The 25,408-nt window shown below is 42.5% G+C and overlaps 1 protein-coding gene across 10 annotated transcripts in view; it reads right to left on the reverse strand.

Moving 5' to 3' along the window:
• The window catches only part of TANC2 (tetratricopeptide repeat, ankyrin repeat and coiled-coil containing 2), a 154,522-nt gene that overhangs the window by 26,452 nt on the left and 102,662 nt on the right, over positions 1–25,408 (reverse strand). For all 10 annotated transcript variants that reach the window (XM_021538563.3, XM_021538560.3, XM_077788386.1 and 7 more), the window contains 4 exons: positions 19,176–19,407; positions 16,312–16,478; positions 14,230–14,837; positions 3,299–3,407 (listed from right to left, as the gene is read on the reverse strand). In XM_021538563.3, the coding sequence (XP_021394238.2) occupies positions 3,299–3,407; positions 14,230–14,837; positions 16,312–16,478; positions 19,176–19,407 (1,116 nt within the window). The remainder of the gene's footprint in view (positions 1–3,298; positions 3,408–14,229; positions 14,838–16,311; positions 16,479–19,175; positions 19,408–25,408) is intronic.

The raw sequence follows: 25,408 nt of genomic DNA on the forward strand, positions 1-25,408 counted from the left end.
CTGTGTGAAAGATAATCTGCAGCATCACCCTAGCCATTAACAGATCTGTCATTTGAAACAGTTTTATCACCAAAAGAAGCAACAGATTAGACAAGCTCTTATAAATAAGAACTCCATGTACTTGTTTCCTTAAAATTCAGGGAGCTAAACCACAAAAAATACCTGCTTGTGTTGAGGGAAAAAGAGCTCAGGAATCTGAGCCACTGTTAAATGCACTTGTGAAATGACACAACACATGATATTAGAGGTCAATATTAAATTTCATGAACTCAAGATGGTGAAATTGGAAAGGGAAAGCATTTTTATAATAAACAGTTAAAATAATTTAAAAATAGTTATACTATCAACCCCATAAATAAGCTGCCTAAATCGCCATCAGGACCAAGGAAAAGGGTAGATATTTTGAGAATAACCCACTGAAGATAATCACAGATGCTATAGAAATCTTAAGTGTTGCATTAGAATATAAATATATATGCTTAGATATTAGTGCAAGATATAAAAGGTGACATTTACCCCTTAAAGAAAAAGTACATTCAACACCATTATCATTGAGTTACCATTCAGGCAAAAGCCTGCACTTTTTCTCATTTTTTAGCTCATATCTTCCTTTTCTAATTCCCTCTTCAGAACTGTGGGGCAGAGTGAATCCTTTAGCAAAAACAAATCCCAGCTTCATACAACATCTAATCAAAATACCATCAGTGGTTAGCACTTCACTGGGACCATCCAACATGAGACCAGTGTATGGCCTGACAATTTGAGCCATTTTTCCAGCCCCCACAACCCCAGTGTTCAAACAGTTTTTTCCTGTCCTGTCTTGTATGCAAGCTGTCAGCATCTGTAATTTTTACCTTATCATCTCTTCTGCTATTTGGCCATCAGCACCTTACAGAATCCCAGAATTCTAGACTGGTTTGGGTTAGAAGGAACCTTAAAGCCCATCCCGTTCTGTCCCCCTGCCATAGGCAGTGACAACATCCACTAGACCAGGTTACTGCAAGCATCACCTGCTTCTCCATTACTGATATTTTAACTAATTTATGATTAAATTAAAGCCTTCTCTTTTGCTGATTTGAAAAACATATGTCAGCCTGAAGTTTAGGTCCTCCTGTATCACAACTGCACATTTCTCTTTGTGCCCTTCTATTCCATGCCAGGCTTTTCAAGTTGGCTTTCTATATGCTCCTGTTAAGACTGGCAATTGATTTAAAAGACTAAAACATTTGTACTTTTCCCCCTAAACTGTCTGAAGATGTTTGTGTTTAAAAGAGAAGACAAATCATCAGATCTCAGCCAGCAAGAGAAGATGGGAATGTGAAAATGTCTTCCCACCCATGTGTCAGGTCAGCACTTTATGCCTGTGCATCACTTACTTTTTTTACACCTGGAAATTCCAAGTGTTCCATCATCACCTTGCTAAGGTACCAGTGGATTCAAACTGGGAAAGATTGGAGAAGGATAAACAAATTTTCTGCTCTGTTTTATCTAAGTTTGCCTCTATACCCAGCTCTCAGTACTCTCCGGCTGCAAAAAATGCTTTAGCTCTAGCCTAATATTCTCCTGGCTTCCTGGTGAGTACATAAAATGGAATTATAATAGCACCAGGCCTTCATAAATACCTTCAAAATTAGGATCTTTGTGTCTGCAGGACAATCTTTGTGTCTGCTGCTGTAACACGGCAACTTGAGGAAAAAAACCCTGAATTGATGACCTGACGTGCTCCCTACTTGGCAGAAAGACTATGGCCACAGTGGTAATGGCTTCAGCAAAAGATCAGCCAGAATGAAAAGCCTGAATGGGAAAAATGCTTGTTTAGAAACAAATACAGTTGGTAACAATGAGCAAAGAGACTGTGCATGTACTCTTGCAAGTATTTTCTTTAAAGAATACTCAGGCTCTTAAATATGGTCTACAATATTCCAGCCTAGTGCCTCCTTCAGAAACTAATGCAGCTCATTTCACTCAGTGAAATACCATCAGTGGTTCCCACTCACAAATGGTACACACTCACAAATCTGCAAAAAAAAAATAGTTAAAATAAGCAATAAAAATAAATCTATTCAAGGAAAAGCAAAATACTAAGTTACAATTTCTAATCTGGCTAATTCAAACCCTTTCAGAACTTTGCAGTACTTGTAAACAACATTTCGTTAGGGTTATCAGTCACTGTGACACTGGTCTTCCTGCAGTGCTGTAAACCCAAGGATTTGCTGAGTGATGTGGAACAGAAGGCTGGACTGACATTTGTCATGTGCTAACTGATATTTTCTATTATTGTAAATGCTGTTCAATTAAACCTGGAAACCTATTGGAAACTTTTCCACTTAATGAAAATTGTCATTTGCTCTGAGTCTGAATCCCTCTTCCCTATGGATATGTGAAACGAAGGTTTGGAACCAGATTCAGATGTAAATGGCAGCTGAACAGTAAACTCAGGGCTGAATTTGGCTTTGGGAACGTAACTGAAAATGTGAAATTGATACCCTGAGGGGTACTGCACCAATCTGGGTTTTTTCCCTTTGGCTCCAGCCATTGTCTTTCCAAACAAGGAGACTTTGCTGCTACACCTGATGGTGAATTTGCCATAGGGAATACAATAAATAAATCAATCAAACAGGACTGATACAAGGCAGAAATCACTTGTTAGCTCTAGGAACAGAAACTGGAAGTCTATAAAATCATACAGCAACCAGATGAAAATACAGCATTGTTTTTACTGGTGTTAAGCAGACACAGGTCCTAACAGTTTTAAGAAAATCTGTATTTCCTGTGACCTTACAAATCCACCCTCTCATTCTCACCATCTGGTGCCTGGGCCAGCAGATAGAATGATACTTAGTTTATGGGTCACATTGATACTCACATCCAAGTTTGCCTTTCAATTACCTAGGTCTTAAATGCTGGTGTAAAGAGTAGGGTGGACCAATCAGCCAAATTTAAGAACGATCAGATTTTCCTACTACAACCTACATTTTTATTAGATTCTTCAAACCCGCTCTTTTTAAAAGATTTTCTTATTTCTAGATGCTGCTACAGGAATTAATCTTTCAGGGCAAGAAGCATCTTATGGTAGAGAACAATTTTAAATAAGGAGGCTATCTGCTGAATTTACCATCTGAAGGAGGGTTTAATTTTAAGGACTTCTTAGGTACCACAGCCAATTTTCTAAAGCTGACTTCTACACGCTTCAGCAGCCTCAAGCAATCACACTTCTTACACCAACCCCACGACGAGACCAAGTGCTGCCGGTGCTGCGGATGAGGTTGGCGTAAACCTTCATTTGAATTTTTGTTACCTTAAAAATATGTGCCTTGAGAATGTGATGTCCCAGTTCAATAGTCTGCTGTCTATTTAATTTTCCTTCTTGTCGAGAAAACCAGAAGGCAAGTAGTGTGTGGCCACTCCTAAATCAGAAGAAAAAGTATGTTAGTATTTGTCATTACACCAACAAAACAACGTTTGGAGACAAAAATGCTGATCCTTCAACCACATCCAGCTCTGGGAAACAGAGCTGCATTCTTTATTATTGGTGATCACTGACAGCGCAAAACCCTCAGACATGGGGAGACAGCAAAAAAATAAACCCCAATATATTTTCTGAGTAGATGTAAATTTAGAAACACCAGAGGTACAATGCAATGAAAGCTGAAGCACTACTTTTATAGTCATTTTGCAGAGGCAAACCACATTTGCAAAGCATGTAACCAACCTAAAGCCACTAAAAATGCTATATTTAAAATATTCACACTTTGAATAAAATGTCCTTTAAATGACACCTGCACTCACTACCTGTGGACAGTCCCACGGAATGGAACAACTTTATTTCTTTGTAAAACTCCTAAATATGTTCTCCACCTTTTCCAGTAATGAAGATGCTTCTGGCAATGCCCTACCAGACTGACAACTACAGCAAATTAACTGAACTACACATCAAGTTCTGTTTAAGGCAAAAAACAAAACAAAACAAAACAAACCGACAATAACTTCTATTGCTAAAGGTGATTTTACTGACATTTTTAAACCTTTAAACATTTACAGATTTCCATCTTGTAACGCTGCAAGTTCAACATGGCTGAATCTTCCCAAAGATGTGAGAAGATGATTCTCCACAGACACACAAAACACACATGATGCAGAAGTGTGAAGTTTTAATACCATTTCTGGGTGAGATCAATAAATACCTGCTCCTGCAGGTGCCCCAGGCACATGGGGATGCCACAGCAGGACATGTAGCAAGCAGGACCAGAGCCAGAGAGGCTCCACCCTGGGACCTCAGTGGTGGTCTGTGTGATGCTTTTTTGGTTTTACCAGCAAAATTATATTCTTCCTTAAGCCCCTGGCTGCTCCCAAGGGAGTCCTTTTAAGCCACTTAATTTCTGGAAGTACATAAAAATGCGACTGCACTAAAAGCAATTGAACCCCTTCCAGCCAAGGAAAATAAAATATGATATCAACTGTAGCTTTAAAAGTGCTTTTAAGGTACAGGAAATGTTATTAGCTCATCCCTGTCTGGCAAAGCAAAAAAAATACCTTGAATGGCCAAACATCTAGCAAGTATTACACAAGCTAGACGCTTTCACAGCAGTGAGGATTTACCAGCTCATCCCCACTCAGGGATGAATACTATCCATCTCAAAATAAACTCAGATCAAAAGTGAATGACTTCTAATGCCCTGGCCAGGTTTTTGGCAAGGTGTCCCCTGAGCCCTGCCAATTAATCTCCTTTTGGATTGGTAACACATGGATTTGTGTGAGCAGAGTCCAGTGATGCTCTGTCAGGCTTCATGGTGCTGGGAGGACAAGATTGTGTCTGTTGGAAAAACAAATAATATTTTTCTTATGAGGCAGGACCTGATCCCCAGGTTTGGACAGGTGAGAGAGCATCACATCCCATTTACAGGTAATAAAACTGTTGCACTGGTGGGGAATTCTGTTGTGCTTTAGTCCAAAATGCAGCTCTGTTTATGGAGGCACCATCAACTCAAATGACTATTTTCTGAAATGTTTTTATTGACTTACAGTTCTTTCACTCTTAGGTCATAAAAAGCAATTGAAGAAAACCCCCATTTTTGCCTGTCAAGCTGCTCTCCACACCTTGGCCTGGCACACAGCCCGTGCTGGGATCCCATTGCTCCATGCCTCCTTGACTGGAGGAAAAGCCTCTCCAGATGGTGACTCTGCCCATCACAACACAGCTCTGATGCCTCAGCTGAGTGCTGAAAATCCATCACGATGCCCTTGTGCACAGGGAGTGCCTCCAATCCCATGCATCTGTGCTGTGAGAATTCTCCATATAGCACCAACAGAAGGGACAAAGCATAAAAAACTGGAACAGAAGGGCCCTGAAAGTGGTTATAGCACCTTGAGTTAACCCCAGATTGTTGCCTTGCCTTCCTTTGGCTCTTCCCCTCTCTGGAATGGGAGGAAAATGTCAAGTCTCCTACTAGAGAAGATAGACAAACACATTTGCTCATTACACTGTTAACCTCTGGGAATGTCCATGAGAAGGAAGGAGATACAGATCAGAAGAAAACAAATGACTAGGAAACACAGCTTGAGTGTTGCCAGATACTGCTGGAAGTCAAGTAGAATGGCAACTGCTGGATTGAACCTGGCCCCATTCTGCCAGATTATGAAAATCTGTAATTGTTGTAATACACTCAGTCCATCCCATTAAGTCTTCAGATTCACAATGCTGCAATGGGTTGTGAGAGAGGTCAAGGTGTTCAGCTCCACCCAAAGGTTGGTGGTGCAAGTTCAAGAACTTGTAGGTCACTGACCAGGGAGCTGGAGACAGACTTTGGACAAGGGTCTGGAGTGACAGGTCAAGGGGGAACAGCTTCAAACTGACACAGAGTAGGTAGAGATTAGACATTAGGAAAATATGCCTCCCTGTGAGGGTGCTGAGGCCCTGGCACAAGTTTCCCAGAGCATCTTCGGCTGACCCACCCTGGAAATGTCCAAGGCCAGGCTGGATTTGGTTTGGAACAACCTGAGACAGTGGAAAGTGTCTTGGACTGAATGGCCTTTAAGGTCCTCTCCAACACAAACCATTCTAAGGTTTTATGATTCCATGGTTCAGAGTCATCAGCTCCTTCCCTTTCTGGGGAGATCCTTAGGCAGGGGATCGGGAGCTGGATCTTTTTGCTCCAGACTGTGAGCAGCTGCACGTAAGGACACTTCAGCCACGCCTCTCTGCCTCTGTGCTCCACATCACAGGAGAGCAAATAACACCACGTTTTTGCTTGCTGGTGAAAAACTCTTTGAGAATGGAAGGCTCTGAATGGATCTGTAACTGCATTAATCCTAAGCATGAACTGAAAATCCAGAAGCTTCTGAGGTGCCAATTCTTCGCAGCAAGAGCTGAAGTGCAGCTCCCACCTGACACACCAGTCTAGGCAGCTCCTGAATTGCTCTTCAACTGCAGTTGGAAGGGTATTTACCTAAATTTCATTATAGACATGACTTTGTTGTTATGAATAAGGCATGTACTAACTACTCCAGAATAAGGTACAGTATTCATAAGTAATACATTACCTCTGCAATGCTTCCTAGACCTTGGCTTTCGGCTGCTTGATAAATACTTGTTCTGTCAACATTAATTGGAAACTAAACCAGACTGCAACAGCACAGGCTATTTTTTTTCCTTTAATACAGCAGAGTGGCAGTAATGATTTCTACATCAAGGAGCTCAGTGAAATGATATGCTTTGAATTTCATCACTGCAGAGTTTATCATCAGAGATTTTTCTATTTTTAATGTAAGATTTTTTTTTTTTTTTTGTGAAAAATTAATAGCCCTACTAGCTCAGCTCCTGCAGCTTTAATCTGCTCTCTGTGCCTGTATCAACTCCTATCATGGTCAGGAGCCTGCCTTGATGGGCACATACGTGTGTGTATGCACAAGCATATATACAGTGTGTATATAGATACATAATTATATATGTGTAAGCATATATATATATATTTATATATGTAAAAAAGACATAAAATTGAGTCTCTAACCATTCCAACTCCCTGCACAGCACGAACAAGTGCACACCTACAGCAGCTCTAAGGAAGGTAAGAGAAGGCTGCACATGATGTTATGTGGAATTATGGAATGGTTAGGGTTGGAAGGGACCCTGAAGTCCATCCAGTCCAACCCCCTCCATGGTAGGGACACCTTCCACTGTCCCAGGCTGCTCCAGGCCCTGTCCAGCCTGGCTTTGGACACTTCCAGGGATCCAGGGGCAGCCACAGCTTCTCTAGGCAATCTGTGCCAGGGCCTGACCACCCTCTCAGGAAAGAATATTTTCCTAATATCCAATTTAAACCTACTCTCAGTCAGTTTGAAGCCATTCCCCCTTGTCCTGTAACTTCATGCATTTAAAAATAGATGCTGGATCTATCTCTACACAACTGTCCCTTATCCACCCAAACGTGAGGCACACACAGCTCTGGGTGCAGAGTAAGATGTTGGTACCTCAAGCACAGTCCCCAGGTGACCCCGTTCCTCACGTCACAGATGGAAAAGGACAAAGTCTCACTGATAAAATACTGGTGTGACTAAAGAGCAGTGAAGGAAAATTATTAAATACAAGAAAAATATTAAAAGCTTCTAGATCTGTTCATCATTTAAACTTTTCCAGTTCTCAGGTAAAAAAGAATTTAAAGAGTATAAAATTACTCCAGTGTTAAGGCATTGCAACACCCGAGTAAAAGATAAATAAAAAATAAATGAGAATCAGTCCTGTTTACTTCTGAACCTACCAACACCCAAATTCCCTGATTTATACCCATATCTCCCTTCCAGCTAATCCCATGAGAACATTCCCAAATCAAGAGATTTAACACTGTGTCCAGTGAATCTGATCTTCAAAAGATGTGCATTCACATTTTATTCAGCTCTGCCAAGTGCAATGTCATAACTGCAGTGCAGAGACTGATGTGTGCTCTGACAAAGCCCAGAACCTCTTCCCCTGCAGAAGGATATCTGGATGCCTGTCCTGCAGAAAGACCAAGCTGAGCTCTAAGAGCCCCTCTCAAAAGAACAGTTTATCACCTAAATTGATTTATTTGTAATGTAGTTTCCCTCTGATGTTATAACTGCAAATTAACTTGGAAGGAATTCACATTATAAAAAAATTCAAATAAAATAGTCAAGGCTACTCTCTCCTGCACTGCAGGAAGATGATTTTGCTCTAAAAGTGGGTCTTAATATTTGAGGAATAAAGTAACAGGAAGAAATTCAGTAACATTTCTTTCTTCAATCAGTTTCTGGTTAACTGTACTCCCCTCTTCTTGGTGGCTCAGTGCCACAGGATGAATTATTCTGTGAATATTTTCTTCCATTTAGATGTGGAAATGGCCCAGCAGACAGAAGTTTAAAGTCCAGAAGAAAAAGAGTGGATTTTATGAGGACAATAACTTGAGATACTGAATATATTCAATCCCTTGCTGCATCCCAATGCTGAGGTTTGCATGTCTAACGAGCCAGTTAAAATGAGCTGCTCCGCTGATGTCCTTTACGGTGGCAGTGATCACATCTGCTCTCCATCTCATCTGTCATCATTTATAATCTGTGCCTTTTCTCCTTGTCTCTTCCAGCTGACACTTCAGCTGCAGTTCAGGGGAAAACCTGCAGAAAAGTCACTCCACTGCACTGCTAAATCCCTGTTACAGATTCCCTGCTTGCTACCAATGTCTTTAGCAATTTATTTCTGACCTCTGATTTCTGAATGAGAATAGAAAGGGACCCCAAGACAGCTGGAGAGAGACACTGGACAAGGGTCTGGAGTAACAGGACAAAGGGGAATGGCTTTCCACTGGCAGAGGGCAGGGTTAGATGGGGTATTGGGAAGAAATTGTTCCCCGTGAGATTAGTGACGTCCTTGCAATTGGTGAGGTTGCCCAGAGAAGCTGTGGCTGTCCCATCCCTGCAAGTGTCCCAGGCCAGGCTGGATGGGGTTTGCACCAACCTGGTGTAGTGGAAAGTGTCCCGGCCCATGGCAGGGGTGGAACTGGATGGGTTTTTGAGTATTTTCAACACAAATCACTCCATGATTCTCTGACTAGAGTTAATGTCTTGAGATGCTGGAGATGTGGAATTTGCACATGGTAAGTCTTCTACACTCACTTTGTTATTACCCATTCTTTTTACATTTCATAATTACTGGGTTCCAAGTAATGCAATCAATTTTTTTTTTTTCCTGAAAGACATATGGGATGCCTAAAAGTTGTATTCTCAGAGTCAGCACTCCATACTTGGTGAACAGATTGGGTCTGCCTCTCCAATTTACTGGAGGACATGATGATGGACTCATTTCTGTGATTCACAAATATGGCACTCAATAACTATGGCTTGAGGGGTAAATTAAAAGAGTGAGAAATCTTGTACTCTCCTTCCCTTGCAATGGGTGGAGAGGAAGTTTTGCCTGAAATGACAGCCCAGCCATCACTTCTATCACACTCCACACTTCTGCCAAGATTAGAGCTGTGGGAAAGATCTTGAACAACCAGACTCCATGGTGACCTGGTCATTAATTGCACTGAGCACGGGCCTGGCGCAAGTGCAGGTGACCAGAGAGCAGGCTGGGCAAGGAAATAACCTGACTCATGCATCAATTAATCCATGCACAAAAATGCCCACGTGAGCACCATATGGAGGACTGATATGGGGGTAATTTTTAAGAAGTTAAGATGTGTGATGCAAGGACCAACTCCCCACTTAAAGCTGTTTGTTGTATTCCTGAATTGTTAGAAATATCACTTTCACCAACTTCTTTTTCTCCCCACTTTCTAAATGAATTATATTTACACTGAGGACTGTTATTTGTCAGTCAGATTCAGCATTCCATCAAAATAAAACAAACCCCCCAATTTTGCTCTAAAGCCTTCACTCTATCATTTTGCCGGGTAACATATAAAAACATTAATTTTGTGTAGGAAAAGTCTCCCCTTGCAATGTGATCCCAAAAGAGAAAAAGGAAAATGTAAAATACCTACAGAGTATTGTATTGAAAGACAGCTCTGCTAGAAACCATGGCAACTCGGGCAGTAGATGAGAGCTGTATCCTTCTGCCTGGATTGCTGCTGCATATTTATCCATGCAGTATATCTTGATTTGGGGTTTGACAAACAGATTTGGTTTATGGATGCAGAAGAGGAGGGAAGAGGTGAGTGAATGGCCTTGTTGTGCGTTCATAAAATGCTTATCATCCTTCGAAACCCACTGCCCTAAGAACAGCAACCAGGAGCAAACCTACACCAAAGGCACCACCTCTGCTGCTTCCCATCTCTGCCACGTTCCAGTCCCGCACAGGTCACCTCCCTGGGGCAGCGTGTCCGTGCTTCAGTGACCCTGAGGCCAGGCCAGGCCAGGGACTGGGGTTTGGGTTTCAGCTCACCTCAGTCAGCAGCTACAACAGGCCAGATGAACTGCTCCAAGGACCCAAGGAGACAGGACTGAGTGCCTGAGCAACAGACACCTGGATGGCAGGCCCCTAAAATGAGGTGAGTTTTGGCTTCACCAAGCCAGAGGTGAAACACCTGAGGTGAAGATCTAAAATGCTTCATTTTGCTACGGTCCCATGGATGCTGGGACACCTCCATGCAGCACAAAGAGCCTCTGTCCTCAGCCACCACCACCAGCACACACAGCGGTGGTTGGTCCAGTGCCAACCTGAGACACAGAAGCCAAAACTGGGATACTCATACACTCATACAGCACTGAGAGTACCTTTATCTCACCTTAGCTTTCCTTAACCAGGAAAGAAAACCTGTGAATTTCCTTCAAAACCCTGTGTGTGGGGTAGAGGAGCAGCCTGGAGAGATTCACTTCATCCAGCCTTGTCAGTACTGGAAAGATCTCCTGGGGAACCCATCGTCCTGAGATTCCTCACAACTCAGCTGGAAGAGATGCTTCCCAGGCACTTCTCATTTGACCTAATGTAGCCTTTTAGCTCAGGATGAAATTAATCACTCTAATTTCTCTCCTCTGACTATAAAGCAAGTCTAGACAAGTAACTCAGATGTATACACTTAAATCTGGATAAAGTAATTTCACTTCTGGGGTCCATATCTGACTACAGCTCTCTTACTGCCTTGCCAGGGCAAATAATTTCTGTCTTGCTCACAGCCCCTTCAGCAGCAGCACAAGGATAAAAAAATTTATTAGTGTTGTAAAAACATGGAAAATAATTGCATAGAAGTTTCTGATTAAGTCTGGGCAGAAAAAAGCTCTGCATTAGAGCAGAATTTAGGTTTAGAAATACAAGTGTAGGAGGAATGTGTAGTAAGAACTATTTTCTCAGAGCACCAGTCACAAAGGATTGAGTCTTTCCCTAAATGTTTTGTATTATTTGCCAAGGAAGCCACTTGGTTGATGTGCTGGCCTGACAGGCTGGGGAGGTTGTTACTGCAATGCTGGTGAAGTGCTCTGACAAATGCCTCACTAGAGCCTTGTGTTAAAAAATGGAGGGGCTGGGAGGGGTTCCTCTCTGGGGAGAGCAGCAGTGAGAATGCGACCCTTCAGAGCCAATTAGCCTTTGCTTTGGACAGCAAACACGTGGCAAGGGTTCAAAGAAGAGGGTCAGCATCTCAACGGGCTAACCAAAGCCCCGGAGGGTGGAGATCTGCCGTTTTTCTTAAAAGCATAGAAAAATGTGGTAATTCCTGGATACTGTGTTCCTCCTCTCTTTTCCACGCTTCTTGGAACATAAGAACTCGCTCTCACTAATGAAATCAGGAAGATTATCCCAGCTGCAGTGATGGGATATGAGTGAACACAAGGCCCATTATACCAATTTCCTTCATAATGGTCTCACACCTGGACACTCTGTCAGGGTCAGTCAATTAAAAGCAGCTTCACAAACCCACATTTCCTTTCAAAGATCTTCTTGCAGGGCAAAATATCAGCCTCAGCAACCTTACTCTTCACCGTACTGCCACTGTACTGACAGGGTACAGTCAAACTGCTCAATGCATGACAATCCTGAGGACTGCTCTGTACAGTTGTTGTGTCTTCTCAATTCCCAAGTGAGCAGAAGGAAATCCATCTGGCTGTGAACAAGCCAGATGCAAATTTTAACAGGCTACTGCTGTGAGTTCTGTCAGTGGCCAGCTCTGCTTCTCTTCCAAGAAGTAAAATGAAAAATCATGACTTATCTTAATTGTTGCTCAGGGTTTCCCATGCTCTGAGCTCAGTATCAGCTGGACAGAAGGATTTTGTGCAGCGTTGTAGCCCAGGGATCCCTCTCTATTAATAATCTCTGGATTGCATTTGGTTTCATTAGTTACCATCAGGGCATAATGCAATTAGTGCACATTATACATCAGAGATATATATTAATCCTCCAGTATGCATGGGCTCATGCCCGTGGTAGTGAGAGTCTGTTGATGGGACTTCTTTTTGCCTGTGGGAAGGAGCTAAGCCAGGTCAGCTCTGTGGAGATACCCAGCTTGCACAGAGCATGAGTGGTCCCCATAGAGTCACCATGAATTTCCTCACATTAATGGCATATATGAGATGGAAAGTGATATCTGAAAATCTCCTAAATAGTCTTGAGGGCAGCATAATGTGTTTGATGCTCAGGAAAGACAGCACCAAACCCAAATGTTGAGAAAAAATCTTTCTGGTGACTTGTTGAGTGAACACAGTCTGATATGTGCCTTCGTGTTGATGACACGCTTTGTTTCAGTGCAAAAACATCTAAAATGCAGCACATCTGAATTTCCTCCTGAACCTGGTATTCTGAGAGTGCCCTTTCCCACCACTGTGAGGATGAAGGGAATTTCTGGACCCACAGTCCCCAGGTTACTGAGCTATAGGCACTGCTACCACCCACAGCACCCAACACATGCTCACCCACCAGGGAAGCATCCCACACCCAGATTCTATTTTCATGGTAGTGATGGAAAGCAGTGATTCTTCTGAGTTGCTCTTGTTAGGAATCATTCTGGCAGGTGGTGTGTGATCTCCTAATTGCCAGGAGTACTGGCTGCTGTCCCGTCACCCAGCTCACAGCAAGCTATCTTGCAGCCAGGCCACACAAAACCAGTAGCACCAGGTGACTGGGAGTGACTGGGATGGAGGAAGCTCTCAGCTCCATTGGAGCAAGCACTGCACAGATACTGCAAACAGGGCAGAACAGCATTACGTGGTGGCAAGCACTCAGTGACTTCGAAGTAAGGATATTAAATAGTCTTTGTTTGATCTGAAGGCACCTGCTGCTGTGAGATGCTTTACCAAGGGCTCACTCAACAGGAATATTTTCAGAACCCACTGAAAACAAGAAGATGCCCATTGGGAGAAGCTATTTCATATTTTTCTACTGCAGCCTTATTTACCTTGGAATTTAAAGTGGTAAATTACTCTGACACCACTCACAGCCACAGCTGCCTTGATCAGCCAGGTGCTTTCCAGCTCCAGCAGATAGCATGAGATTGTCTTCAGACTGACCACTGGGTCACTGACACATCCTTGAATCTGAGTGCTTCCCTGATGATTATAATAATATTTTGAGAAATGGGCAGAAAAATTGAGCAAAACTTATGAAAGTAAACGATGAGAATTACAGTCAGATGGTCTGTTTCCACTTGTCACTAGAAACAAAAAGTCATGTTGGTAGAGATCATAGGGCTTAGAGAATATAAATCTAACCATGATTAAATTCTGTTCCCTGTGAGTTAAACCAGGAACTCAGCTGCTGTCAGGATAGAGATTACAGATGCATTTACAGTCTGAAATCACTAAAGAACAATTCTGCTCTTTATTTTGTTTTCAAAAAAACCTTTAGTAGAACTACAAGGAGCACAACTTGAAAAATAAGCAACTACAAAAGATGTATCCACACTACTCATCTTTCCACTTTTTACCTTCTACTTCCTGTGCTTTTGATACCTTTGGAGAAATGGATTCTCCAGGACTGAGTTGGAAGGAGTAACCTGTCCCTGGTGACAACTGAGCTGGGCAGCCTGAGGCCTTCTGAGAAAAGCTCATCTCATTCTAAAGATGACTGTTAGGTTTGCCAAGTCAGGTGTGTGCCCAGGGGTGCTTGTTTCCTTCCATGAACAACATAAAGACCTCAGGTGATCAGGACAGAATGCAGAGACCTACAGTGTACACAGAGCAAACTCTGTGTACAGAGCAACTGCAGCCATGTGCAACCTCATAAAAGAAGATGATTCAGGTAGCAGTGTAGAGTAACACACTGGTAAACTCTGATTTCTCAGAGCATTTTCTTACCTTGGATCACAAAGAAACTTGGTTTTTTCACCTTCTTCTCTCCAAATAAGCCATTCTCGGAAAGAGGGATGAACAAACATTCGCGTCATGTCTCTACGTTTGATAAGAAACATAGAAAGGTTCTCCATCCTCTGCTGAAAGTCCTCCCACTCCAAAGTGCCCTCAATGTTACCTGCATTAATGGCCTGAAAAATATGTTCATCTGTTAATGGGTGCAGAGAAGCCACTGCTACGTTCAAGAGAGGCATGACACGATCAAAGGAAGACTGTGTTGGGAACTTCATATTGCACTGCAACAGGTACACTTCGGACAGGGACACTGGGACCACTTTGTAGCTGGAGCTTTTTAGAACTAGGTATCCTTTCTCTATGAGATCAAAAGTAAGTTTCAGGTATAGGTAGGACCCTTGGCTCAAGGTCTTGAGGTGAGAACTGAGTTTGCCAAACGTAGTGTTGTCCATTTTGCCGTTGAGAGAGATGTTGTTCTGGATCTCCGAGCTGCTGTGTATCCGGTGAAGGATGTATGCCTGCAGGTCCTGGTCAATGGCTTCGTTCTCTTCCAGTCTATCCAAAAATATTCTGTGGAAGGGCAACAGCTTTATTATTTCCTACAAAGAAAGAAAGAAAAAAAGATACTAATGCCAGCAGTGTTTACTATTCATTAAATAAACTTCGTTTCTATTACAATAGCACCTTTGAGACTCCTTTAAGACTTTCCATCAGGGCAAGAACACAAACAGCAGTTTGTACCCTCAGGGCCTCACACTCCCATCTATAATCAAACAAGTTGTGTGTGACACATGACTGATATAAAAACAACAGAGACTTTCTAACATGGAAAGGGCTGGAAAATTCACATGGAAAAACCCATGGAAAGGGCTGGTAAATTCACACAGAGTAGTGCCCTTGTTATTCCTCTCTCTCCCAACCACGAATTGACCTCCCATTCCTTCTGCTGTCCAGGGCATCCAGGTAACAGATCTGACACCACAGGAAACTTTCTGAAGCTGAAACTTTCTGAGACCAAGAACCTCCCTGGGGACATCCTTCTGCATTCTGTACCCACAGATGCACAGAAGCATGACAGATGATAATGAGTAGTTTCCAGTGCAAAGCAACTGTGTCTGCTGCAGGACACTGTGCTCAGGGAATGCTCATCTACTGAACTTCCTGGTTCAACATAAACCAAAGATCACCAAAGGCCTCTCCAAAGAAATTCTTGCCTCACGCGCTCTCCCCCGCTGTGAGGAAAAGCAAAGTGAAGCAACAGATCTGTACAAGGCCAATTCCAGGAAAGCCGTAAGATCTCCAACAAAACAGAGAGGGAGAGCACAGTGTGAACTCAAGTGGCAGTGAAGACTTTATGGATGCAAAAGCCCTAATGAAATGAGGAATTCAAGTAATCAGGATCCAATTTACTTAAAATTACAAAAAGATTTCTTCCAAATGCTATTTCATTTACTCCATTACTGAGCAAAAAAATGGACCTCAGCACTGAACGGCAAATAGTCTGTGCTCTCCTGGATTTTGGGAAGCAGCTGCCATTCCCACTGACAGCAACTATGTGGAGGCTGGCTGCCCTGGTGGGGCTGGAACCAGACTCAGCTCCCTGCTGAACCTGCTCACAACAGTCTTGAGCTGAGTAACATCTTGGCCTAATCAGACTGAAATCATCATGCTCTGGGTCACACTGAAAGGGATGAAGATCCGAATTCCTCTGCCCTTTCACGTGGAGCTGAGGATGTTCTTTAGCTGCACAGGCTGCCAGACACCAGGCCCTACCTTCCTAATGGCTCCATGACTCGGGCCCTACTGGAGTGTGAACAGTCTCACAAAATGATCTGAGCTATCTGCTGATGAACATTTATTTACATGAATAAGCGATGATGGATTAGATCCTTCCAAATCTGTAGAGTGAGCCTAGGGGTATGGATGTAAATCCCAAGAATAAAAAGCCAAAAGGATAACCTGAAATAAATGGTCTTGAGCAAATGCCGAACATCTAGTAAATCTTCTTTACCAAAGTCCATAATGACAATGACACAGTTTATCCCTTTATCCCTGTTTTGGGTCTCAACATACCTGTAGACTTGTCCTGACTGTCACTACCAGCTTCAGCCAGGAAGGGAATTTTCCAATCATTTTGCTCAGGAATGATACTATGGTGTCTCCATAATCTGGCTTGTGAAACTCAGCTTCATTTAAACCATCAATTAATATAATGAAATCTTCATCAGGGATCTTCCTCTCTGAGAGAAAGAGAAAAAGCATTTATTTGATAGACTATAGAGAATATAGACACACAACCATAATGTACTGCAACGTTACTACAGAGCTTTAAACCATGACCAGATATTGCCAAAGAAGAAAATACCTACTGCAGCAGCACTTTTTTAATGATACATTAATTGCATATTGACCTTTACAGGTCATCTCATTCCACCCTCCAGCTGGAGATAGGACCATCCTATTGTTGTTCCAACCTGGCCTTAAAATCCTACCAGAAGTAAATAATGGACTGTTTACACAGGATTTTTTTGCTGCTGGAGAATACAGTAACCCAGGTGATGCTGACCATGCAGCCATTTTTTTCTATGTCAGACACGGAGAGCTGAGTATGGCTTTACAACTAATGGTAGAGATACCTTTGGACTTGTACCTTAAGCTCAAGGCATATCTTCTCAATGGCAATTTTGCCTAATAAGACTCAAAACCAGGTGTAAAATGTGAAATCTGAGTCTACTGATGGCATATGCTATTCATATGTACTACAAGTCCTGATCTGTGAAGAACTACAGATGAACTCCTGCTATCAAAAAGGTCAATGTTTCCAGCAGCAGTTGAGTTTTTCTCTTTGACTTTTAATTGAACCAGAAACTTTTCTGCAAAATCTCAGCACAAAATGTTCATTGACGATGAGATCCTGTGGTCCCTGTGGTATTCCAGGGAGAACAGATGTGTGAAAACACCGTGTTTTTGGGGCTGCTGAGCATCTTGTCCTTGCCTTATATCAACTGCACTGTAAACATACACATGAAAAATACTAATTTTAGCATTTTGCACTAAAATTACCATAGCTGCTTTTTCAGTTAACTTCTCAGTAAGATTTTTGGGTACACTAGAAAATATACTTTATTACTCTCTGAAATCCTGAAGCAAATGTAGTGCCTGAATTTTATACCCACATCTCATGCTCCTGATAAAGCCTAAGGGAGAGAGGAGAAATCAGGAGTAGGGGAACAATCAGAACATGTTCTCCTATATGTTATTTAGATTCTTTGACATTAAATATATATATATGTGTGTCTTTGAGAAACATGAATCTTTCTCAGTGACATTCACCATTAGCACCTGTGCAATAGTTTTGTTGTCCCAGTAGCACTAAAGCTTCAACAGCACCTTGTAAAGGATCTGCTGAAATATTTATATAGTCTTAAATATTATATATTTTAGAACCAATTTCCAGATACTGTTTATCGTGTTAGAGAACACTTGGTGCAAATTAGCTTGCCAGCACTCTCAATCAGCAGGTTTGAAAAGTGGGAGTCTTGGTCAGTGGCTCCACTGGAGCTGTGCTGAGTGCAGAGGCCAAAAGGAAAGGAAAAAAAAATATTTCAGATAAATTTTTTCCATCTCTCAGAATTTAGGGCCAGATGGGGGTCAACCTCCTTGACAAGAAAAATAAGAATCCTCCAAAACACTCTGAAATCAAGAGCTGAAACATCTCCCAAAGAGCTAATGTAATAACCAAGAATTATTTTTCTCTAGAGCAATGGTTCCTACATGTACCCTTTTTCTTTTTATTTTTGCCAAGAGTGGTGACAGGAAAGAGCAACCACACTCCTTCCACAGTGACATTTCTCCGTGCCAGGAAAACCAACCACTGTCATGCTGGGCTGGCTCTACTTATGTTTTGTGCCTGGTGGAACAGGGCAGGCTGGACCCTGATGCTGCTGCATCACAGTTTTGAAGAGCTGATTTGAACATCAGGGCTTTGAATCTGGCAAAAGTTGCATCTACTTCATGTTGGATCTTACACTGTAGTGTGTAGGGTGGTAACAAAATTAACTGAACTATTTTTGCAGCCAAGATGCAGCACAGGCACAGTAATAAACATGATTCTGCAGGACAACAGTCTTGAACTCTGCAATGCTCTGACAGTTTTCATGGCAACAAGCAAAGATCTTAAATTTAGTGACTGTCACAATGAATTACTTATAACTTGCAGAGGGGAGAAAGAAAAGAAGACAAAATCAATGCCGTTAGAAAAAGCTTTAAGTCTGTTATCAGGATAACGCTTGTCATCAGCTCCCCCAGAGGCTTTACACAGGGTGTCTATGGACTTTCATGATACCAGTCCTTTGGTGAAAGCTTCAGAATCTCCAAAATCCACTAAACAGTGACAGGGAAAGGGAAAAAAAGTCACCCCTACACAAATAAATCACAACATTTTGCTGCAAACAGTCCTGTGAATGGAACTGGTTCCTTGTTTTCACCTTGAGAACTGCAAGGACAGGTTTGGGATATGAAAGAAGCAAGAAAAAGGAAGGCCAAATGGTATACTGGGAAAAAATTCCTCCCTGTGAAGATGGGGATGCCCTGGCACAGGGTTGCCCAGAGCAGCTGTGGCTGTCCCTGGGCCCCTGGAAGTGCCCAAGGCCAGACTGGATGGGGCTTGGAGCAGCTTGGGATAGTGGAAGGTGTCCCTGCCCATGGCAGGGATGGAATGGGATGATCTTTAAGGTCCCTTCCAACACAAACCATTCCATGATTCTCAGTCTTCCCAGCTTCTCTAGATCCCACCTCTTCTCTTCAGCTTGAGAAGCGATGCAGTCAGATTAAATCCATCGCTTCATTTCAACACCCAGAATCCAATTAAGCATCATTTTAAAAACCATAATAAAAAAGGTGCAGGAAGGTTGGGGCAGTGCGAGGAACACCAGTACCTTTGTGCAGGCTCTCCAGGGGCTCCAGGACCCCCCTGCGGAAGGAGGCCATGGGGTCCTGCACGCAGGAGCGGAGGCTGAGCAGGCTCTGCAGGTGCGGCTCGCGCAGCAGCTGCTCCCGGTACGCCACGAACTGCGGCGAGCGGCAGAGCAGGGCGGCCACGTTGTGCACAAACTCGGGCACCAGGCAGGTGTAGGCGTTGTCAGCCTGGCAGTAGTGGTAAGCTACGACCTAGCAAAGAGAAAAGAGTGAAAAACTCCGTGTTGGGACAGCTGTAAAAGCAGGGGTTTTTCCTTTGATGATTTTGATCTGTTCTGGCACGTGAAGTCTCTAAGAGCAATGAATGTTAACTACCTACGACAAGAATGCAGTCAAGTAAGTTGGTAAAAACAGGCACTGATCCTGAAAAATGACTGGACCTCCCATTTGAGGAATAAATGAAATTAAGCCGTAGCTGTTTGCAGAGACAGACAGTGACAGTGGTTGATGTCTCTGAAGTGCTGTGCTGAGCTTGGATTGTGGTATGAGTTCTGTTTAAGGACTTGGTGCCAGTAAAAACTTGTGATTGTTTTCTTGAACTTATTCTTTACTTTCTTTGTTTTCATATGATAAGTTCTGTGGAAGTGGACAGACAGCACTCCCTGAGTCCATCACAACGAGGCAGCACTGTGGGTACAGATTCCCCTGAGCTGGAGGCGATGGCAGGCTCACTGTACTCTACTCATACATTGTGATCCCACGCTTCATTAAAAAAATAATTTCAATTAAAAAAAAAAAAAAAAAAAAAAAAAGGAAAAAAAAAAGGTTCCCCTTTCCCCAGCTTTTCCCTGATTTTACCAGCTCAGCAAACTCTGCTAGAACCCTGCTACATTCTGCCCACCTATTAAAATAAGCAAAAAACCAGTGATATCTTCTTAGGCCATGCTGCCAACTTTCTTGTTTTCTTTTGCAATATAAAAAAGGCCCTCAAAAATTTGTCTCTGCTTGTGAATCCCCTCGGAAGCTGCTCTGGCACCACTCCAGCCCAGCTCCCTTGCTGCCTCCATCCTCAGGCACTGCCTGCCCATTTTGAATGAACCTCTGCCAGGGCACAAAGCTTTTCTCCAGCTCCCATTCTGGACTGGGTTTTCTTTTCAAATATCACTGAATATCCAAAAATATCCCAGCAAGGCAGGTGGGAGCAGTTCTGTACCAAAACCATCACTGCCCTGGAGCACTGTAGCACAGAATGTTGCAAAATAAATTGCATTTTTGAACTTGGGAAGGACAATATAGCTGAGGACACTGTGAAAAGTAAAGCTCCTCTGAAGCTCAGGGCAGCTGGGATGAAATGTGCCCATGGCTTTGGACATGATGAAGGCTTTCTGTCTCTCCACCTGCAAACCCCATCCCTTCGATTGCAGGAGGCTCCAGGGTGGCTAGGGCGGTGAAGGATGGTACCAAGGAATGAACACATCAGGCTGTGGGGTCCTCACCCATTGCTCGTTCAGCACTGGCTTTTAATTTTCAATATGAAATTACCCATGGGATATAATGTAGTAATCTCCTTTCCAGTCAAAACAAGGTGTGACACATGCAGCGATGAGAAAGCTGGGCTGTTATTTCAAGCAACAAGCTCTAATACATGTATTTAAGTTTTAATGGATACCTCCAAATTCCTTACTGATTTTTTCCTAACAGACAGTTAAAATATAATGAATTCCCTTAGAGAACAGCACTATGTAAAGTAATTATAGAGGTAATGATTTCTTTTCATCAATCCTATTTATTTGGGGATTATAACTTGTGCATTTCACAGAATGAAGTTTGCAAGTTGCCATTCCTTGATATCAGGTTCCACTAACAGAAATTACTCTGATTTCCTATTAAGTTTGTGCGTAGACACAAAAATAAAGTCTCTTTTAATGAGATGCCAATTAATTGATTCCAGGAATCTGAAGAGTCACATCATGGAAAAAGGGCCATGTGTCATCATCTTCACCACTGGATTTCAGGACACACATGCAATTACAACCCAATTAATTTCAGCCACTTCCCATGCATTGCAGCTGGACTTCATGATCTTAAGAGGTCTTTTCAAACCTTAGCAATTATAGGATTCCGTGATTCCTGATCCCTGTGCTTGATTTACTGGTGTATGAAATAAGCCTTATAACCATAGGATAAACATGCTTAATGGGTGGATCTGAAGCTAAAGCAATAAGCAAAGGAAGATTCTGGGAAGTCGACCAAAGCAAAGGCAGAATGACGTTCTTAGAAAATGCAACCTGAGCCAGAATTTCATCTTGATGTTATTTATTTTCTGTGACATTTTCTCTATCTTCAAATCACTGAGGGGCTGCCAAAAGCCAGTGCTGCAAGTGCAGCCTGGTGTTGGAGATCGGGCTGAGAATCAGGCTCCTCACTTACATGGAGCTGGGTGGGAAGCAGTTTTCTCACATGGTAAAACTTTACAAGGTTTCTAATCCTGTTCCACCCTTGGGAATGAGACCAGGTTAATGTGAGAAGTGAGTGTAAGACCCTCCAGGATGGCCAGGGAGTGGTGTGGATGGGACTCACCCCAAACAGGTTCAAAGTGTTCTTTCTACCCTGTATTTGTTGAATGGCAGCAATGCTCTGGGAAAGGTTCCTTTCCAATTATTTCACCTTAAATACTTCACTAATTCTTCAAGGTTAATTTCTTCAGGGAGAGGGATGGATTACCAGCTTCACTGCTACGGATTCTCTTCTATGATATGTGAGACCACATGCAGACTTTGCTCAGCCATCTGAAATGACCACTCGCTGTTCTAGTCATCATTCTGAGGTGATTTTGGTCTCTCCTCCTTTTTGTTGACTAGATAAGCAAAAAAAACCCCAAACATAAAAACCCCTTGTATACCCTGGAAATTAACTTTTCACTGGAAAAGTTAATTTCCCTCTCTCAATAAAAGCATCATTTTCAACAGATCTAACTATTCTGCCTCAAAATAATGTTTGAACAAGTTCCAACTAAGCCTTAATACAAACAAATCCTTGAGTTAAAAATTTAATTTTATCTAGAAACTACTACAAAAAATGAAATCACCAGTGAACATCATGTGGTTCCAAAAGTATGGGCATGCCTGGATGTTGTGTCAGCAAACTGTTGTGTCTGATACAATTTAAGACATAATTTTTCTAACCATAGTTTCAATTTTAACTTAGTCATCCCGTTGCACTAAATGCTATAAACTCTAAATTAGACTTCCAAAACTTTTAAACCTTTATTTCAGCTATCAGGTTTGCTAAATTATTTCCTTGTTTTAAAGTTTGACTAAATTCAAATCACTGGATTGAAAAGCACACAAGGTCTATATCAGCAACCCTAAAGCAAGAAGTGGGTTACAACAAAGGATGGGAAAAGTAACACGTTTATCCAGTTCAGTGCTCAAAGTACCTGCTCATTTACCCTGAAATGACATAAACTTCATCTTTGTCACGGCCAAAGCAAAATGACAAAGATATTATTTGTATTCCCTGTAGGTGTTTAACCCAGTAGGTCTTCAGGATCTCTTCTCCCAACCCTTCCAACACCAGTCATTCTTACTCTCCCTTTTTGCCACAGTCTCTTCCCAATTCTGCCTTCATTCAGCCTCATGTAACCTCTATCTCCTGCTGTCCAAGAGAAACAGTTGCAGGATGAAGGATGTTAACAGCAAAACAGCTGTTCTGAGGATAATGGAAAATGCTGGTGGATGAGCGGGCACAAGCCACATGAATGGAGCAAGAGGACGAGGGTGAGAGGCCAAAGGAGAGAGAAAAAATGAGACACAAAAGAGATCGTGTATCAGTCACCAAGTGCAGAGGGTGAGAAGGGACTGAACTGTGAAGGAGGAAAAGAAAAGAAAGAGAAGGGGAACAAGTGACATGGAGGAGAGGGAGAAGATGACAGTAACAGGAAAGGCTGGAAGGACAGCATGAAGATCAAAGGAGAGGGAGGTCTGGAGATGTCTCAAGGGAAATAAGTTATTTTTAATTATTAGCACAGGCCACTTTTATGCAATTCTCCAGCAATGCTTCTGAAACAAAATCTACTCCATTCAGGCAGCATTCCTTTTCCATCACACTTCCTCTGTAGTTTGTCTTGGCTTCCTTCTGGAAGCCTGTCGTGCAAGGACAGCCAGTCCCCCTTGGACAAACCTCCCAGACCCCTGAGCTCACAGCAACACCCCACTCACTCCCTCCAGTGCTCTTAAAGGGCTTCAGCACTGTATTTTAACCTTTAACAAGATTTTTTTTTTTGACCCATACAAAATAGCTTCAAATAAATGCACTGTAACACTGACCTGCCACTGTGCCACATGCCAGGCACAATGCTGGCTGTGACAATGGAAATGGCCATTAGCGCTGCATGTGACTGTGACCTAGTATGTGGCATGTGGTGACCCAGTTTATTAGGAATGTTCATTACCTCTACATAGCTGAGTATGCTGGTAAATGCTTTCTGAAACTCATTAGTGGCCCAGGGCATCAAAGCTCAGCAGTAATGAATCCCTCCACCTCTGTGTAAGGTGGGAGCACTCTCTTTTTATATGCCTGCAGCAATGTTAGTGATGCTTTGGATATGGCTTGGAGGATGGGGAGAAGAGCCTCTGGAGACACCAGCTGCGTTCAGCATCAGAAAAATGAACTAATGCAATGGATGTGCAGCTCCTCCACTAGCTGCTCTGCACAGGGTACAACCCATTAGTGCAGTTGAGCTGGGTTTCAGGTCCATTTGTTTAAGTGCTGCAACCACAAGCCACCACACAGCATCCAGAAACCTGAAGAAAAAAGCTGTTCAATGGGTTAGTTAAAACTGGGTAGCCAGTCCATTAAAAATTCTCTGTGAGTAAAGGATAAACCTTCAGGGAAAAGGAGAGGTCAGCACGGCAGGACTGAGTTGAGCTCCTGCTTGCCAGTCAGCTGTTACTTATTTCTAAAATTGATGATTTGTTCATCTCTGACATAAGAGCTAAATGCAAACTTTCCCCCCAAGAATTTACTATACAAAAACCAGGCATAAGAGTACAACCCTGAGTAATCCAGAGGAGGAAAAACAACTGTTTGCTCACATTTCATTTCTGTCATCATAGGCACACAAACTTCTGAATATTGGGATAAGTGACATTTTCAGAGGGAAGGGGAGTGGGTGAGAGGACAATGAGCTTCCCACCAGCATTCAGGAGCCTGCACCAGCCATTACCAAAGACTGTTTGTATATTATTAATCTGCTTTTGTAACGATCTGCATTTCTCCAGCACAGGGACCTCAAGCCCATCTGAGAACATTCTGCTCTGCTCACTGTAGGCAGAGGTGGAACATCTGCACACAGCTTTATCCAGCTCCCCACATATGGTTCATTTAACTCCTAAAATAACCCTGACAATTGTGGTTGTCCATCACTGTCAACACTTTCTTCTGTGCTTCAATTCTGACTTGTGTAAACACAACTAAAAAAACCACGCATCCAAGAAATACTTTTCCGTCCAGATAGACTGAAGGACCTTAAAACCCTTCCTAAATAGTCTGCAGCCAAGGTACAACAACCTATTTTTACTTTAATTTTGGCTGTAAAGATTGTTTTTAGCTCTTTCTCCAGTGATCAGAGATGCCAAAAAAGCTTCAGTGAGCAATCTATGCCGTGGATGTGACACAGTGTTTGAAAGAGCCATATTCCTTACCTTTTCCAGGAGGAAACTGAAGCTACACAGCATCCATGTATCAATTACATACTCAGCAGGATGACTTAAGCATTCAGGGGAAGTGATAGATGAGGTATTTTAAGCAGAGCTAGCACACTTTACTGCCCTTTCTGGTAGTCTGCAGAGCTTCAGATTTGCAAGGAATACAATGACTAATGCAACCTGAACAAAACCAGACTTAGGCATTGCATTCCTTTCAAGAACTCCATGTGGAAGAGGAGAGTATCAAACCTTAGTATTTGTTTATGCAGCACATGCTACTGGTCTGGCCATCTGCGTGCAGCAGGAAAGCAGACAGGACAAGACAGTATCTGGCATAAAAAGCCAAGCAAAACACGTCCTAGTAATAACTTAGAACAGAGACTTTTCTTGCTATTTTTCTTCCTGAAGTAGGAGCAGGTGACAGGAAAGCATTACCTGCTCCAATCCTCCCAAAAGGTGGAGGAGGAGCAAGAGCAAATTCCTTGGATTCCAAAGCAACAGAATGGTACCTTCCCACCACAGAATTAGGGTTAAATCTCAGTAAT

The sequence above is a fragment of the Lonchura striata genome, chromosome 25 (genome assembly GCF_046129695.1).
Source record: "Lonchura striata isolate bLonStr1 chromosome 25, bLonStr1.mat, whole genome shotgun sequence".
NCBI classification, from domain to species: Eukaryota; Metazoa; Chordata; class Aves; order Passeriformes; family Estrildidae; genus Lonchura; species Lonchura striata.